The 16,194-nt window shown below is 42.6% G+C and overlaps 1 protein-coding gene across 11 annotated transcripts in view; it reads left to right on the top strand.

Moving 5' to 3' along the window:
• The window catches only part of AOPEP (aminopeptidase O (putative)), a 1,364,679-nt gene that overhangs the window by 1,124,987 nt on the left and 223,498 nt on the right, over positions 1-16,194 (top strand). For 2 of the 11 annotated variants that reach the window (XM_069228089.1, XM_069228061.1), the window contains exon 15: positions 10,806-12,272. The exons of the other annotated variants lie outside the window; for them this stretch is intronic. In XM_069228089.1, coding sequence (XP_069084190.1) covers positions 10,806-11,009 — 204 coding nt within the window. In that variant the 3' untranslated portion in view covers positions 11,010-12,272. Of the gene's footprint in view, positions 1-10,805; positions 12,273-16,194 lie in introns of those variants that run through there. 11 annotated transcript variants of the gene reach the window in all.

Raw genomic sequence — 16,194 nt, 5'->3', positions numbered from 1 at the left:
CTTGTATTGCACCGCCACACACGTAGGGAACAAAGTTTGCCTGCGTGGCACGAATGAAAATGTGAGCATGAAATGAGTGACATCTCTTGTAATGGACAACAGTTGAAAGATAGGGGAAAAAGTAGATTTGAGCAGCTGCACATTAAAAGTGGAAGATCATTTTCACTGGTCTGTTCCCCAGGGGCGCATGCAACAAAGAATGAAACGGCTCTAAGTGCTTAAGGCCGTGTGAGCTGCAATTCTAAAATGCCCAAGAGCTTGATTTGCTAACGCCTTTGAATTGCATATTCCTCGTGATGTAAGGCATGTGGTCTGGCTATTCTTTGGGAGATTTGTGATTTTACAAGCATTAAAGTGCGCATTTGCAACATATCAATGTTTGGGGGTCAGATTTGCAGAGTTTTATGTCAAGTCTGCATGTACTTAGATTGGAAAAAAGTGTATGTGGCACGTGTTCCAGATTGTGTCAAACACATACATACAGCTGGGGTACCTGGGAGAGGTGGAATCAAAACCTTTAGGGAACATTCCCCATCCTAAAGCACTTACACCCCTCATGATGCTGAATTCATAAACTGAGGTAACATCATGGTGCCGATAATGCACATGTACATCAGCTTTTCAAGGTTGTCTAAATATGATTAGTGTATGCCAGAAGAACGGTGGGTCGCTACAGTGTGCAGGTATCTGAGGGGATCCATTTTTCACTTTAGGAGGGTACACTGAAGCTTCTTTCACTTTGGGGTTAAACCTCAATTGGTCTTTTCTTGGGATTCTCGTTTCCTCCTGGCAGTTTTGTTGAGTGCCATCTTGTTAATCACCTTGTGGTAATGAGCAACAATATATCAGAAAATGGGCAGCCCTGAAATATTCCACCCACTACATCAAAGAGAGATTACTTTATATATCCTTCTCCACCAAAGCTTTGCTGCCTGGCAGAAGAAATCACGGCAACTGACAGCGACTTTATATAGTGAGACCCCACAGATCTCCCATTTGTTGACCTTGTGTGGAACGCAATGAATCCCCAACACATATGGTACGATCTTGCCTGATCTTCATATTTTTTCAAACAACTGGTCTGTATTCTCCCGAAAAAAGGTCATCTGGAAACTGCTTAGTGTGTGGTGCGATGTCTTGGCTATTGGCTTTTGGGTGTGCATGCTACTTTGCAAGAAGGCTCAGTTTCATACAGATATTTAGGGCCTGATTACGACCTTGGCAGATGGGATACTCCGTCACAAATGTGGCAGATATCCTGTCTGCCGTAATACAAGTTCTATTATATCCTATGGAACTTGTAAAATGGGGGGTGGGATATCTGTCACGTTTGTGACAGAGTAGCCCATCAGCCTAGGTCGTAATCAGGCCCTTAGTGTTTTATTTTAAGTGGTGATGGGGTCCCCTCGCTAGATTAATGACTTGGTCAGTAGAAGCTTCAAATATGAATCTACAGTTGACAAAAACAAAAGATACAGAATTCATTAGGCCACCGTTAACCTACCACCTTGAATTGTTGGGCCAATAATAAAAACAATTGGGTGGTTAATTGCTAATTTTCTTGTCTTGTCTATTCGACAACTGTAAAGTAGGACATGGTCTTTCTTCTCTATCTTGCTCCATCATGTTTGTTATGCTAGAGGTATGAATATAGGAGGCATTCTTCCATTAGTATGGCTGTGTAACAATAGTGAAATGCAGGTACATTCCAACCTTGGTGTTAAGGAAATCCAGATTTTCACATGCATAGATACGCTTGAGTAGAGGCATGCATAAAACCTGTAGTTTCTCACTAGAATTATGCTTCACAGGCAAGAAAACATGTACACAACTTTGCGCACCTGTAGTGTGGAAGACACTGATCTGTTTTTCTTTGTGTTTGACGAAGACCTCAATGGCCTAAACATTTATTTGCTTTATCCCGGACATTGGGGGCATATTTATGAGCCCCTATGCGTCGCTCTTGCACCACGCAACGTGGTGCAAGAGTGACACAAATGAAAAATGAGATTTATGAAGCCATGCAAGGCCACCTTGCATGGCCCTGCGGGGCTTCATAAATCTCAAGTACTTGCATGGCTTTATAAATCTCAAGTAGTGTAACGCAGCACAAATCATTGCATTGCATTACTCTGCGCCAGGGAGGCGTTTCCATGGGTGTTGTGGCGGTGTTCCCACGCAACATCCACGGATTTTGATGCATTCTCAGATTTACAAGAACAGGTAAACCTGGGAATGCACCAAAAAAATACGCCTCCCGGTTGAGGCAAAACAAGCAGAAATATCTTGATTTCTTCTTGTTTTTTCCTCTTTCTATGTGCACCGCATTCTATAGCATACATAGAAAGAGGAAAAAGCCTCAGGGAATTGTTTTGAAGGTGCCAGTTCCGGCACATAAACAATCCTGCAAGCAACGCAGGCACCCGTGCACCATGGTGCAAGGGTGCCTGTGCTGGTGCTAGGCAGCCCATTGTGATCCCGCACATGGGAAAGGACCGTAATGCACCTTAAATATGGCGCATTCCTGCCCTTGCCCTGTCACGCAGTGCAGTACAGCAAGGTGAGCTGCTGCGCTGCACCGCGTGACTTGGCCATAAATATGGCGCTATGCATCTTCTTTGGCGCAGACAGTGCTGTTCGTCTGCAGTGCTGTTAGTGGTTTGCGGTGGGAGCCATTCTGAGTGGACGCCTGGGCACCATCAGAGAGGACCCAGCAAAGCATTGAAGAATTATAACAAATCTAATCATGCACGTCAGTAAACAGCGTTACCTAACCAACCCCCCCCCCGTCAGTATACAATGCCTTTCTGTCATAACAGTGGAGCATTGCTGGACACGGGGTGGGTGCTTGAGGTACCACTGTCTTCATCTCTTCCCTGGAGCTATTCAGACGGCAGGAAAGGAAGGAGATTGGGACAATATTCGGGTGTTCTTGGAAGCACCGCCACTAGTTTCAACTGCTCGGGCACAACCGAAGTGATGACCGACAGTTTTCTTGCCTGGCTGGCGCATGCAAAGTATTGCCATGTTTTAGAAAATGTTCATAATAGCTATCTGGAAATGAATAAATAAATTGTGCAGCGTTTTATCTACTTCATGGGAGTTGTCATCGGTTTCAGTGCGTATTTTCAAGAATCCAACTCCGCCTCGTGCATTGTGTGTGCACTTTCCATAGCTGGAAGAGCGAGCACTCTTAGCATGTCCTGAAGGCCGCCTCACAGCTCAGCCTGCCTGGGACGAACAGCGAGGCCTTGGCTCGCCACAGGGCGGGTTCCTTGTAGTTTCCCGGGCCGGGGTCTGCCTACTGACATAACACGTTAGGACTGGTGGTCTGCTGCGCTCTGGGAGCTGCCGCCGTTCCCCTGAGGCCTTCAAGAGAGTTGAGATCCCGCTCTTGGGACATCACGAGTCCCGCTGTTCAAAGTGAATAGAGGATGCAATCAGGGGAGCCCCGCCACAAAGCGCCCTCCTATCACCACTTCTGTAATGTGCTGGTGCGGAATAATTGCAGCCGAGTTCCACCCTGAGGGTTTCACATCCGGGGCTTACAAAGGACTCTAATCTCTCTAATGAACTACAGTCCCCCGCCGGGCAGTACAGCGTACATCATGTGTGTTGATAGAATTGCACTATTAATACCGCAAATCTGCAAAACACTTGCAGGCGTCGCCGTTGTTATGACCTTGAGGAGGTGCGACTCATCCATACTTCATCCGCCCAGGAGAGAGAAGCAAAGAATTACAAAATACACCTCACCGTCGTTTTCCTTAAAGAGCTTGTACAGTGCTCTCTGAGGGAAGGGAAAGTTCAAAGTAAGCCCGGTATCTACGTTTAATGCCAAGGTCTAAGGCAGGCATTAGTACTGGAAAATCCAGAACGCTGAGTTTAACTTGTGATTTGTTTTCCGGAGTCAATTGGTCAGATGCTTTCATTGTTTTTCTCTGTTACAAGTCTTATTGAATCTTTGTATCGTTAAGGGTGTAACCTAACAGGAAACCATGTATTAGGAGCTTCTGTAGTGAATTATTATTTAATTGTTTCTCTTTTCACATTATCGGGCAAAAACAGATTTAGGAAAAAAATGTGGAATCCTTTATTTATATTTGTATTTATTTTACAATAATCAACACTTTTTATTTTTTTTTATTACAATAAACAACACTCAACAATAGTTAAATAGCAGTAAATACTACACCTTAGTTACTATCTAAAATAAGACCTCACACGAATATCAAGCTCTTTTAAAAGAGCTACAATCAATTGCTGGATGAGGGTATGAACAACAATGATGGGCAAAGATGATAATTCATCAGTTTACTCTTTGGCAGTACAGAGCTTCTCTCAGAAACTGGGCAATTTGATAATTATCCTAAAGACATTCCCCTCTTCCCATACTTTCAGTATACTCAAAGTGGGTCCACAGTTGCAGCCATGTAAAGATTGGTCTTGCATACGGTCGCCTTAGGTGGATTTATAGAGTGATTTAATTAACTGAGTGCATTACTTTTTCTATTTGACCAGAAATACAATAGTAGCTCCTCTTGCCACTGTCTCTGTTTGCTTTCCATTTTCAGGTTTTATCCATTAAGAATAACAGATTCATATGCAACCTTTACCTCACACCTGAACTCAGAGAATTTATTCTCGGTCAAGTATAACTCCTCCAAAAGAGATTTCACTGAGTGACGTCTGCATTCCATTCACAAACTGAAAACAGCCGTGGGGTGACATAGTGACACTTGGAGAGGACACATTTGAAGTTTTAGGTCAGTTGATTTAAGAGGGCCCTTGAAAACGGCCCTTGTGCAAACAGAAAGCCATTTAAGTTCGGACAGGAGCGGCAGGCCGAAGCCTGATGCCTTGAAGGAGTAGAAAAGCAGGCCCACTATAGTTTTGGGATGTCTTGTTAATAAGCTTTGGAATCACAGCAACACATGTTTGAGGAGAAATCTATGACAACCATAGTGTTTGAATCTTGGAGCAAAAGCCAGGAAATAAGTCCAATGAAGATACTTTCTGTGTTAGCAATAACACATGGTCAACAGGCTAAGATATTTTAAAAAAGGACATTGACAGAAAGGAGTCATAGACAGGTTTGTTAAAGTGCAATTTACATACAGATGGTACCTGTGTGTTTGCAGAGCGCATGTAGATTCTCAATTTGCAGATCAGAGAAACAGAATGGGCCAAAGGAAATGAAAAAACATGTACATTGACTTAATGTTTGTAGTTAGTTTTCTGCTGCAATCTGTGTGATTTAAGTTCGACTTGGATCACTATTCTATATGTAGGTCTGGAGGTAGCCAACACCTTTTGATTAAAAAAAAAATATATATATATAGATATAAAATACTTACAAAGGCTTTCAGCCAGCCCTCTTCAATCATTGGTTTGTTGTTGTGTCGTTCACATTTGCCTTCCATAATCCACAGCATACAGCATAGGGCATTAGGTCAGACCACTTCAGCCATTGGCAAACTTCACTGAGAGTGACCATATTTTACTCTTTCAGAAAGAGCACATCCACATTAATTAGTTCCCTTCACCACTAGGGACTGTAAACAAAGTGTGCTTTATGAGGCATAAAATATATTGCTTTTTGCAATTTTTTTTTATAGTGGTGAGGGCCTGGCAATACCCCCAAAATAAAGTTTTACAAAAACCAGGACAAGAGAGGAAAACCATTGACAAAGTTGAAAAGCTGGCAGCCAGCACTAGACCTTTTGGCTTTGCAAAGCTTATTTTTACATTTGATCACATATACTGATATGTGCCCTGCCCTCATAAAGTAGTAACTGTAAATTGTTGCTTCTTGTGCCAGCACATAATTCAATCAAAACACAATGGTTTTATGCTCCTTTAAGACTGAGTATGAGGTTTTTGTTGTCTTTTTTGGCTGGGCATGTGACAACACTGATCTAAGAGCATTACGCTATTATGCTGTCCCTGTGTAATATGGCTATTTCCACCAATCTCATAGTGCAAGCTGTGCTATTATTTTGTCACAAAAGTGTTTTGAATTTACAGTCCTGTGGATTTTTGATAAACATGGTTTATGGGTTTTTATACCCAGATCTGAAATTATATTTTAAATTGGTTTCACTTTCATTATTAAATAAATTTTCTTTAGGGCAGTAGCATCATTCCTGCACTTTAGGACAAGTGTCTGGTTTTGATTCGTGTCTTCCCCAACATAAGTGTTATTTGAACAACATTTAACCTCAAAAGTCCTAAGATGTATGGAAACTGTTTTATGTTGGTCATATGCTGGGAACATGCATGGCATAAAATTTTGGAACAACTCTTGCCCCAACACAATAAGTAGAAAAATTGCTTATTCATCAGCTCTGCCAAAATAAACAGTTTGTTCCTTACTATCCATGCTTCGAAACATCAGACTATTCCTGCAAGTTGAATTGCCTATGAGAACTCAACAGAACCACAGTTATGGCTCTTCTAGAAAACAAACCTGGCAGGTAGCAACTAGCACAAATTAAGTTCCCACAGTAAGACTTAACCAGAAACTGCATAAGTACATGAAAATTGCCATTGATACCCCATCATCTGGATAGAATTCAGGCTTTAATTCAAAGTACTTTGGATCATGCACAAAGTTTCTAGAGCCAGTACTGATGCAGAATCTGCCCACTCAGTGCGTACTAAGAAACTAATCATCTGCAAATTTCAGACAGTACAGCTGTAGAATTTCAAGCAGAAATAACCAAAAGGAAGATCTCTGGAAGTACTGGGTCCCAGTCTCTTAAGTACACTGAACTCAACTACAATATACAACCCATCCCAAACCGAAATATTCCACATTGCAGTACATCATTGAAAAGACAGCCAAAGGGCATAATTTTCAGAAGAGACACAAAACTGAGCTCCTGAGACAAGTCTTTGGAGGTTGAGACATCTTGGGGACATTAATAGAGTTGACCGAGGAATGCATTCTGCCCTTGCTTGCCATTGGCTTTGTGGTTTGTAACTCACATTTTCTTGCTTTTCATTTGCCAACTTTGTTTTAGGCTGCCCAGCTTGAGTTTGGACCTTCCCTTGCCCAAACATCATTTACAGTATTCTTCTGACTGCTCCCTTTCTGAAAACAGGCCTGTAAATCTTATTATCACAACACATTTGGTATGCATTCAAAGACCGAGGTCAGGTGCTGTCTTCCAAGGGCACTTGTTTACTTTTCTTTCTCTGACTTCAGAGTGTGAGGATTTATGTGAGAATCTTGCTGGATACTGGGGGTAGAAAAGAGTTTTTTTCTAGAACACAACACCATTTAAATGAACTGTGTAAGTATTCTAGAATATATCAGAGTTAGGAACACAAATAAAGCAAATTTTTTGTTATTTTTGAAGTATGTTGGAAACAAATGCTGTAATATGATCAAAAGGAATCATTAAACTAGGTGATGCAATTTCCACACATTTTATCTGTGAACTGTATAGTTTTATTAGTAAAGCTGTATGTCTGTGTAAAAGTAATGGTCATTTCAGTTGAAAATGTGTTATCTGTAAAGGCAGAGTGCTACCACACCATGAATACTTCACACTACGCCTCTTCACTCTACTCTGCACCACTCCACACCACTACACTCTACCCTGTATCACTCCACTTTACACCACTCCATGCCACTACACTCTGCACCATTCTATGCCACTGCAGTCTATGCCTCTCTGCTCTACCATGTACCACTCTACTCAATGCCAATTCACTCTTTGCCACTCTACATCACTGCACTTTTTCGCCACTACACTCTACACCACTCTAGTCTAGGCCACACCAATCTACTCTGCACAACTCCACTCTACACCACTCTGCAACTGCACTCTACACCAATGCACTTTACTCTGTAACACTCAACTCTATGCCCCTACACTCTGTGCCACTCCACGCCACTCTACAACACTCTACACCATTCCACTCTCCGACACTCCACACCACTCTCCTCTACGCCACTAACTTTTAGCCATGCTGAACAGCAGCCACACCGGTGTACAACATGGCTAAAACACATTGGGAAAGCCAATAGGTCTTGCGTAGGCAATGCTTGGCAAACTATAACTGCCACCGCGGCATACAGCAAACGCCTTACTGCCAAATAAGGACTGTATTACAACCTATTATATTATCACAGGCAACAAGTACTGGTTGTTTCTTGTTCCTCCCCAAGACCTCCCTCAGTGCCAAATATGCCACAAACTTGACTAGAGCACCTCCTAAACCACACTCCTACAGATACATGTTCAATGGGGTAGAAGCTGCTATTGAGGTGGATGCTTCGATGGCTGTGCCCAGTCCATGTATTATCCACTGCAGTCTGTTTCATTCTTACAGTAGCTGCCATTCCTCCTGCCATTCGACACATCTTTTTCATCTCCCTATGTTCTAACCCAAGGAGCAGGCTGTGTGCTTGAGCCGATGTGGGTGTGGATGAGGGCAAGCAAGTGGGAGGTAATGAGGGCCATCAACAGGCGTCATGGGCCCCTGACTGGAAACAAGTGGAGAAGGAAGAGTGACAATGGGGCGTGTTACAGTTATCAGAGGGATAGGGAAACAACAGAATGGAAGAGCAGAGCTTGTGGTGGTCTCCCCGGGTAGCCAGAAAACACCTCAGCTAGCAGTAAGGGAGTCTAACAAGGCACATTTGAGGTGTCAGGTGAGGCTGCATTCTGAAGTGGGAACAGTTAGTGATGTTTAGAGCTATATAAAATAATCAAAACGTATACATTACAAGTAAATAGTGATGCTTCTCGTGAGCACCGTCTGCCTCTGCAGAAGCCCGACTTATAACTTTAAAATTACACATGTAGTAATAAACTTGAAAAGTGCTGGGAGACCGGAAGCATGCAATTGCAACTGCGCTGACCTAGATTTAAGTGGTGTGTAGACAGGAAGACCTTTTGCTTGCTTTCTCTTGTCCCCAGCAGCGAGACAGGGAACATTCTTTGAAATATTTTGAATATAAAGCCAAACCATTAGTTCCCCACGTTGAAGTAGTGATGTTTTTTCTTCTGGCATGAAACAGCATTGGTATTTCCAAATGCTCTTGTTTGCACGACTTTGCGTTTCAGCTTTTATCAAAGGACACTAAGTATCTTTGTGCTCATCTTGTTTGCTTGCTTTTTCATGTAATGCAAAATCTTCTAGCAAAAAAGTTGTGCTAAAGGTCATGTGATACTTTTTAGCCTTGTGGTGTTGAGAATATTGAGGAATATATAGAGGGGTTTTTATGCTGTTATCATGGCAATCCCTTATATAAGACTCTCAGTCTCTCGTTTGCACAGTTTAACATTGTTCGCAAAGAGGTTTGATTAACTTAGGAACATGTCACAGACTGTTTTCCTGGTCTGTGAAGTAGTTGTCATATCTAGTGCTTCACATAACAGTTACATATTTGATGCCCAGTTGCAATTACTTGTCGTTATTTATTCAAAGGCCTCAGTTGGTCCGGCTAGTAAGGCAAATAAGTCCCTTTCCGTCAAAGCTACGCAGATCTTAAAGGGGACTGACTTTTGAATGTTGAATAGCCTTTCCCACAAGACCCTCCTGTGGCATTTTATTTTCTTGCCTCATAGTGGATTGAAAGTGAATTACCACTTTGAGTCATGCCAAATTTAGTACTGGTGCATGACAGTATGTCTTGGAAGGCCTCTATACATGTAGACAGACAGATCGAAGATAGTGTGAGAGGAAAGATTCAGTGGCATCGTCTGTAAGAGTATCTGTGTGTTGTTTTTTCATTTAGAAATCACTCCAGATCTAATGCGGATGTTTAGTAGTCACCTTATCTGTCTCATTGGACATGCTTTGTCTGCCTTTTCTGAATATATTGGCCATCTGATGGTGCCAAGGGTGGGGGCTGTGCTGACAGATGTGTCATTAGATATTGTTTAAAGGATAAATGATCTTGTGTTATATTCTATCGCTCTGGCAGTCCACTTCGTGGGAACCATCTTTCCAGGGGATAGATGTCTGTGCCTAAGACTTAGGGCTCCCCTTCTCCCATAGTGTATGGTTTTGAGTCCTTTCAGTGCAGATGTACAGGTGAAGTGTTCTTCCATCTGTCTGAAGACTCTTACCTTGCCTTGATGTTAACATCTCTCGCAGCAAGATGTTGTCTGTTGCTTCTCTGTGGTCAGATTAGTCAAGCCGAGCATTGTGGGAGGATCAGGCACACTTGCTTGGCATGGGCTTCCTTCTGTCCAGCTGCCCACCAGAATTTGAAGATACTGAAGCACAATCATCACAGTGAATCTAACCTACTACAAGTTACTTGTGAAAGATCAATAGATGCATGGCGATAAAATATATCAATTGTTTTTTATACGCTGATATGTAATATGTGTGTTATAGGCTAGTTTCAAGTTGAAGGATAGACCTCTTCTGACTGAAGAATCTGCATTAAATGCTCCTCAAAGACAGTGTTTACTTGCCTTTGAAGGGGTTTCTTAACCCAAGTGCGTTATTGCAAAAATGAGCTTTGATCTTATGGAGCAATTGAGCTGCAAGACAAAGAAGTGTTAAATTACAATTAAACCAGAAAAAACATGCTTGATGTATTTCTGAAGCCAAAGGATACGTTGCTGAACTAGAACTCCACTAAGAACAGAACAGCAGCTCTTATTTTGTGGTGGGGTTGTTCTGTGAGGTTACAACTTGATTCCATGTTATTGGGGACAACATATTTTAGTCCTTGACTTTCGTTTAAAAGCCAAATAAGAGCCCAGAATATTCTGTGAGTTAAAGTGCTGGTTCACCTCTATTACACTAATATTATCGATTACATTTGTTTGTTGAATGACACACTGGAACCAGGTATCTGCAGTGTGTGGAGCCACCGGATATCCTTATGTTCAGAAATAGCAGTCGTGGAAAGTAAGGAAGGACTATTTATTGACTGCTATCTGAAGCTCAGTGACAACATTCGCCATTACGAGTACCGCGTAGTGGCATACTTGATAAGAACCAAGGACCCAAGATGGATTTTTTGGTGCCATTAGCGTCTGTTTGCCAGCAAACACTGGCCTAGGACTCTTGCTCTTTTCAACGTGGTCACAGTATATTCCTGGAACCAATGTACTCCAAATTACAAGCGCCAGAACACATCCTGTGGAGGCACTGGGCTGAAAATCTTCTACGCCTCCATGGTAAACTTGACATTCTCCAGTTCCTTTAATGTTGCAGTACCCGCCAAAACACTGTGAGAACGCTAGAGGGCCTAGGGGGTCAACATCAGTAGTGAACGGAACATACAGAACCCAGTGGTTTTGCAGCATGCAGGTGGCGATGACACAAAATATATCCGATGCCAGTTGACAGATACATAACTTCAGGTATCACTAAGAATGAAGGTACCTGTGCACCACAAAACAAGTGGCGGAAAACTTTGCAAAACAGCCTTTCGTTGCATCTCGAAACATGCGGTCTGTCCCGCTCTTTCACGGATCCGCGGGCTGGCGTGGCCTGCTTCATGTCCCGGTTAATACATTGTAAATCACGCATCAGTGGCGCAGGGTCTCATTTCTGAGTTGCTTGCTCTTAGAAAGATGCTTTTTCTTGGCCTGTAGCATTACAACTGGCCCCTTTGTTGATCTCATCAGTCCACCCAAGAAGGCACAAAAAACTAGAAGGTTTGAGTTACAGGCTGGAAAAAACACAACTGGGAGCCTTTCCTGTCCTGGTGTCAAATGCTGAGCCGAAGAGAGAAATCTGCAGAGCTGAAAATGCCCTCTCAAGGTTATCTACTTATATCCTTGAGGCCTTTTAAGCTCCAGAGAGACAGAACCGCCCCTCTCAGCCTCATTCTACTTCTGCGTGTTTCACATTAGTGGAAACTAAGGCAGCGCGGTTCAATTGAACTTAGTGCAAATTGTAAGTTGTGCATTTAATGTGAATCTTGCAATTCTGGCTCTTCCAGGCAAGTGTTTCCTTGATGGGACAAGTGACTTGTTGCGGAAAATTGCCTGGCACTGGCTAAGCAGTGCTCTAAGCTCAGCAGATCTCTCCCTCCAAGTGTCCTCCCATCAGATATAAATCACAAAGTTGCTGGAGGTATGCCGAGCTGGGACCCAAGTTATGAAAGCACTTCGTACCCTTTATATCTGGAAGGAATAATCGATGTTGTCCTTTGAAAAGCTCTAAAGAAATAAATGTTCTCTCAATGTGTCTCTTTCTGTGGTATTCACAATACTGTTTTCTCAGCATCTAAATGTAGCATTGTCCTCTCTTTGGAGCTGTATGGCTGAAGGATAAAAAATGCCAGAAATCTTTAAACGAGTCTTAATTGTCCATTTTTGTGGAGTGTGAACTGGTAGTTTTGAATACAGTTGCTTGTAAAATTATGCACACAGTAAGGCCACCTATTAAAAGAGGGCCGTGGGTTTTCGAGCTGCCACTGGATTTTAAAATTCTCGCTCTATCAAAAGGCATCGTTCAAAATAAGTTTTGAGACTAGTGCAGGTTGACCACATTTTGAAAAACAAAAACCGGGACATTCCACAGACATAGAAGTAGGAGTGCGATTTTTCATCGACCTGGAGACACAGAATGACTTAAATAACTGCACTCACCAGCATAGAAATGCATGCAGTGAGACTCTACGAGGAATGCAGGAATTAAATGCAGCTTTTATGGATAGTTAAATTCAGTCGCGGCTCGCAGGAGTTACAGAGGCGAGGAAGTGCGCGGAGGGCGAGGGGGTAAAATAAATAATATTAAAAAAAAAAAATCTTGCCTGCACGCTGCGCCACCACTCCTCTGTCTCTTCAACACTTCAGCTCCCAGCCTGCCCTGCGGCCAATCCTGACGCTCAGAGCAGCGTTAGAATTGGCTGGGAGCGCCAGCAAGAGTGCTCCCAGGCAGACTGGGAGCCTGCGCCTGCTCTCTCCAGCCCAGCAACACAGTGCTGGGCTGGCAAGAGAACAGTGTGCATGTGTGTTTGGCTGGCCCGAGACGCTCGGCCAAACACACATGCGAACTGAGGGGAGTGCACTGTGCACTCCCCTCGTCATCCCCAATTCCCCGCCCCTTTAATAACGGAAGTATAATAAACTTAAATTATTATCCTTTCGTTGTAAAAGGATTTGCAGTGGTTGCTGCTGGCGGGGGTGACACTCCTCCACCATAGCGGAGGAGCCGCCACTGGTTAAATTGCTTTCCACTAGGAGCTGTGTTGTAGTCAGTCGAGTTGGAATTAAGAATACTGTCAGTCGATCAAGGTTCCACGAGAGTGCTGCCGAGGGAAGTGTACGGCAGTTGGAGAGATCTTGACCGACCAGCTGACAGATGGCTCATATTTCGCTTGCAATAAACCATATGCTTAAGTTGCTTAAGTGTACTTTAATGATGTAACCACAACATTTTGGCGACGAGCAACCTGAGGAGCCCACGCAGCCGCTCAAGAGACGAATGAAGAGCGATTGGAGGACGCCGTGCCCAGCGGCGTCGCAGTGAGGTCTGAGAAGGAAGGACAGCGAGCCGTGGACGGTGGCGATTCTAAGACTACGGTTGTTTTTTCATAGAACAAATGGTCCTTAAATACCTGATTGATAAATGTAAGAATCTGTGAGTATTTCATAAACTACTCTTGCTTCAGGTCTCGCGCAGCTCTGCTTCAACAGATGCACGATGCATGGGAGGGGTCTAGCGTCATGACGCATTCTTCGAGCACTGCTAAGCAACGCCTTTGGTTTACATTCTCATCCCGTTTTGAAGCAAGACTCTTATTACTCTGACACGCACAGACAGGTTATTGACCCAGCATGTCAGTCCTGCTCTGCAATACCATTACGTTAATCATTTGCACTGATGCGCACAGCTTATTGTGCTTGCGTGTCACTGCATCCAGACATTCTTCTGTACGCCGACACGCACATCCCCCAGTTTAAATGCTTTTTTCCACTGTCTATTTTACAGCATGCCAGTGTGTTTATTTACATAAGATTGACACTCACAACATTATCCTAGACACTATGACAATGGAACGTTGATTGTGAGTTTGTTGAGTTTTAACTATGCAGTCAGTGAATGCACCACCACCTTTTTTAGAAGTTCCTTGCAACCCACCTATTTTTTTTAAACAATGGTTAGATGTGTTTGAGACTCATTTGGGTGCCATTGGTGCTTCGCGTTTCAGACCTGAAAGAAAAAAAAACGTATTACTACACTCTAGGTTTTGAAGGTAGAGAGATTTTTAAACCTTTCCCAGAGGCCATACTGGGAGACAAGGAAGAGTTGGATGAACACCAGGAAGCTTTAAAGAAGTTGTCTATAAGGTTTGACCGGCAACCTAGCCTGATGGTGTTACTTCATAAGTTCTTCAAAAGGGTGCAATTACACAATGAAAATGTAGATTACTATATTAGTGCCCTAAGAAAATTGTATTCACAATGTCAATTTGGTGTGTTTTATGATCAGCTGGTCAGAGATCAGTTTATTGGTCATTGCATAGATAAAAACATTCAACAGAAACTGCTCACTTTGGGGGATCCTTCTCTCAAAGATGTGGTTAAATTGGCAAAGAGTGTTGAATTTGCACAAGTTGCTCTCAAGGAACTTGCCATTGAGCCAAAAGTGGATGAGAAGATCAATGCTATTACAACTATGTCTACAGGAAAGGATAACAAAAGTCTGGATAATCAATTTTCTAAGCTTACTAATATTTGTTTTAGATGTGGCAGTTTTCCCCTTGGGAGGGAGGGCAAAGGGTGTCCAGCAAGGGCGGTTGTATGTCGCAGATATGGTAAAATGGGTCATTTTGCTAAGGTGTGTCAGAGAGGGATAAACAAAATTGTGAAAGTTAACAGCATTACTGATTCTGATTATGTCACACACCAGCAATTAGGAACGGAAATTCAGGACATGATTGTTGTGGTGTCAGATGATAGTGTAGTCACAGGTGATCTGGGTGAGTGTGTGGACCCTTATGTGGATGTTGCGGTTGGGGAAAAAAAACTTTGCATTTGCTGGTGGACTCAGGGGCACGCTTTACAGTGGTGACTTCTGAATTCTTTAAGCAGACATGGGGTAACAAAAAGATGTTTCTACCCGATAGAGCCACGGTTTCATATTAAGGCAGGAGGACTGAACTTGAGGTATACATTGAGGACGTTTTGGAATTTAAGGGATGCAAGATTCAAGGCAAAGTCTATGTTGTGGTCAATGGACTAAACATTTTAGTGTGGTTCCATCAAGGTCTTTTTGGCCTGGTGTTGAAACCGGGCACTAGTGAACAGGCAATGGTAGTTTAAGAATCGCTAGTATCTGATATTGACACTTTGTACAAAGAGTTTCCCAAAGCCTTTGATAGCAAGTTAGGATGTATTGTGGGATTTAAGCACAGAGTCAAAGTTAAACAGGGGGCAGTTCCTAATCAACACAAGCTCAGGACAATTCCATTCAGTTTGAGGGATGATTTTAGACAAGAGTTGGAAAAACTACAAACGATTGGTGTGATTGAACCTATTGAGTCTAGGCTATGGCTTTCGCCTATTGTTGTTGCACGTAAGCACAATGGCGAGATGTGTTTGTGCATTGACTTAAGAAGCCTGAATAAGGAAATTTGGGTTGGTTCCTTTCCCCTGCCCAGGATCAATGATCTATTACAAGAACTTAAGGGGCTGAGTGGTTTTCTAAAATTGATGTGGCTTCAGCATATCACCAAGTTATGCTTGAGGAAAATTTGAGGCATTTTACGGCGTTCAACACACCTTTTGGCAGTTTCCAGTTTTGTAGGATGCCTTTTGGTCTGGCGTCTGCTGCTTCTGCTTTCCAGTGAGTTATGTTTCAGATACTAGGTTTAAAAAATGCTTTATTAGTTAATAAAAACCATAAAACATCTTATCATAGCACATCATTCCGAGAAAAAGCAGACCAATTTAACAATACCAAAAGTTTTCTTACCCATTCGCCCGCCCGTAACCATCTTTAAGTCCTCTCAATTGACATACAAAACTATTGTGCTAGATAAAGTGCAATGCAAAAGTGTCAACCAAACACATGCATATTAAAACAATATAACATAATCATGATAAAAACACCTTGTGGTAAAAACGCCTGAAACCCGGAGATAATATTTATACAGAGGTCGTCCTGTCCACCATGTTATTATTTCACCATGCCTAATGGGCTAGGGACAAATGTTAAATAGTATACTTTCCAAACTTTATCTAGTTTTATCCGAGAAGA

This window comes from Pleurodeles waltl, chromosome 1_1, assembly GCF_031143425.1.
Source record: "Pleurodeles waltl isolate 20211129_DDA chromosome 1_1, aPleWal1.hap1.20221129, whole genome shotgun sequence".
NCBI lineage: Eukaryota > Metazoa > Chordata > Amphibia > Caudata > Salamandridae > Pleurodeles > Pleurodeles waltl.
This window is presented reverse-complemented; position numbering and strand designations above follow the sequence as displayed.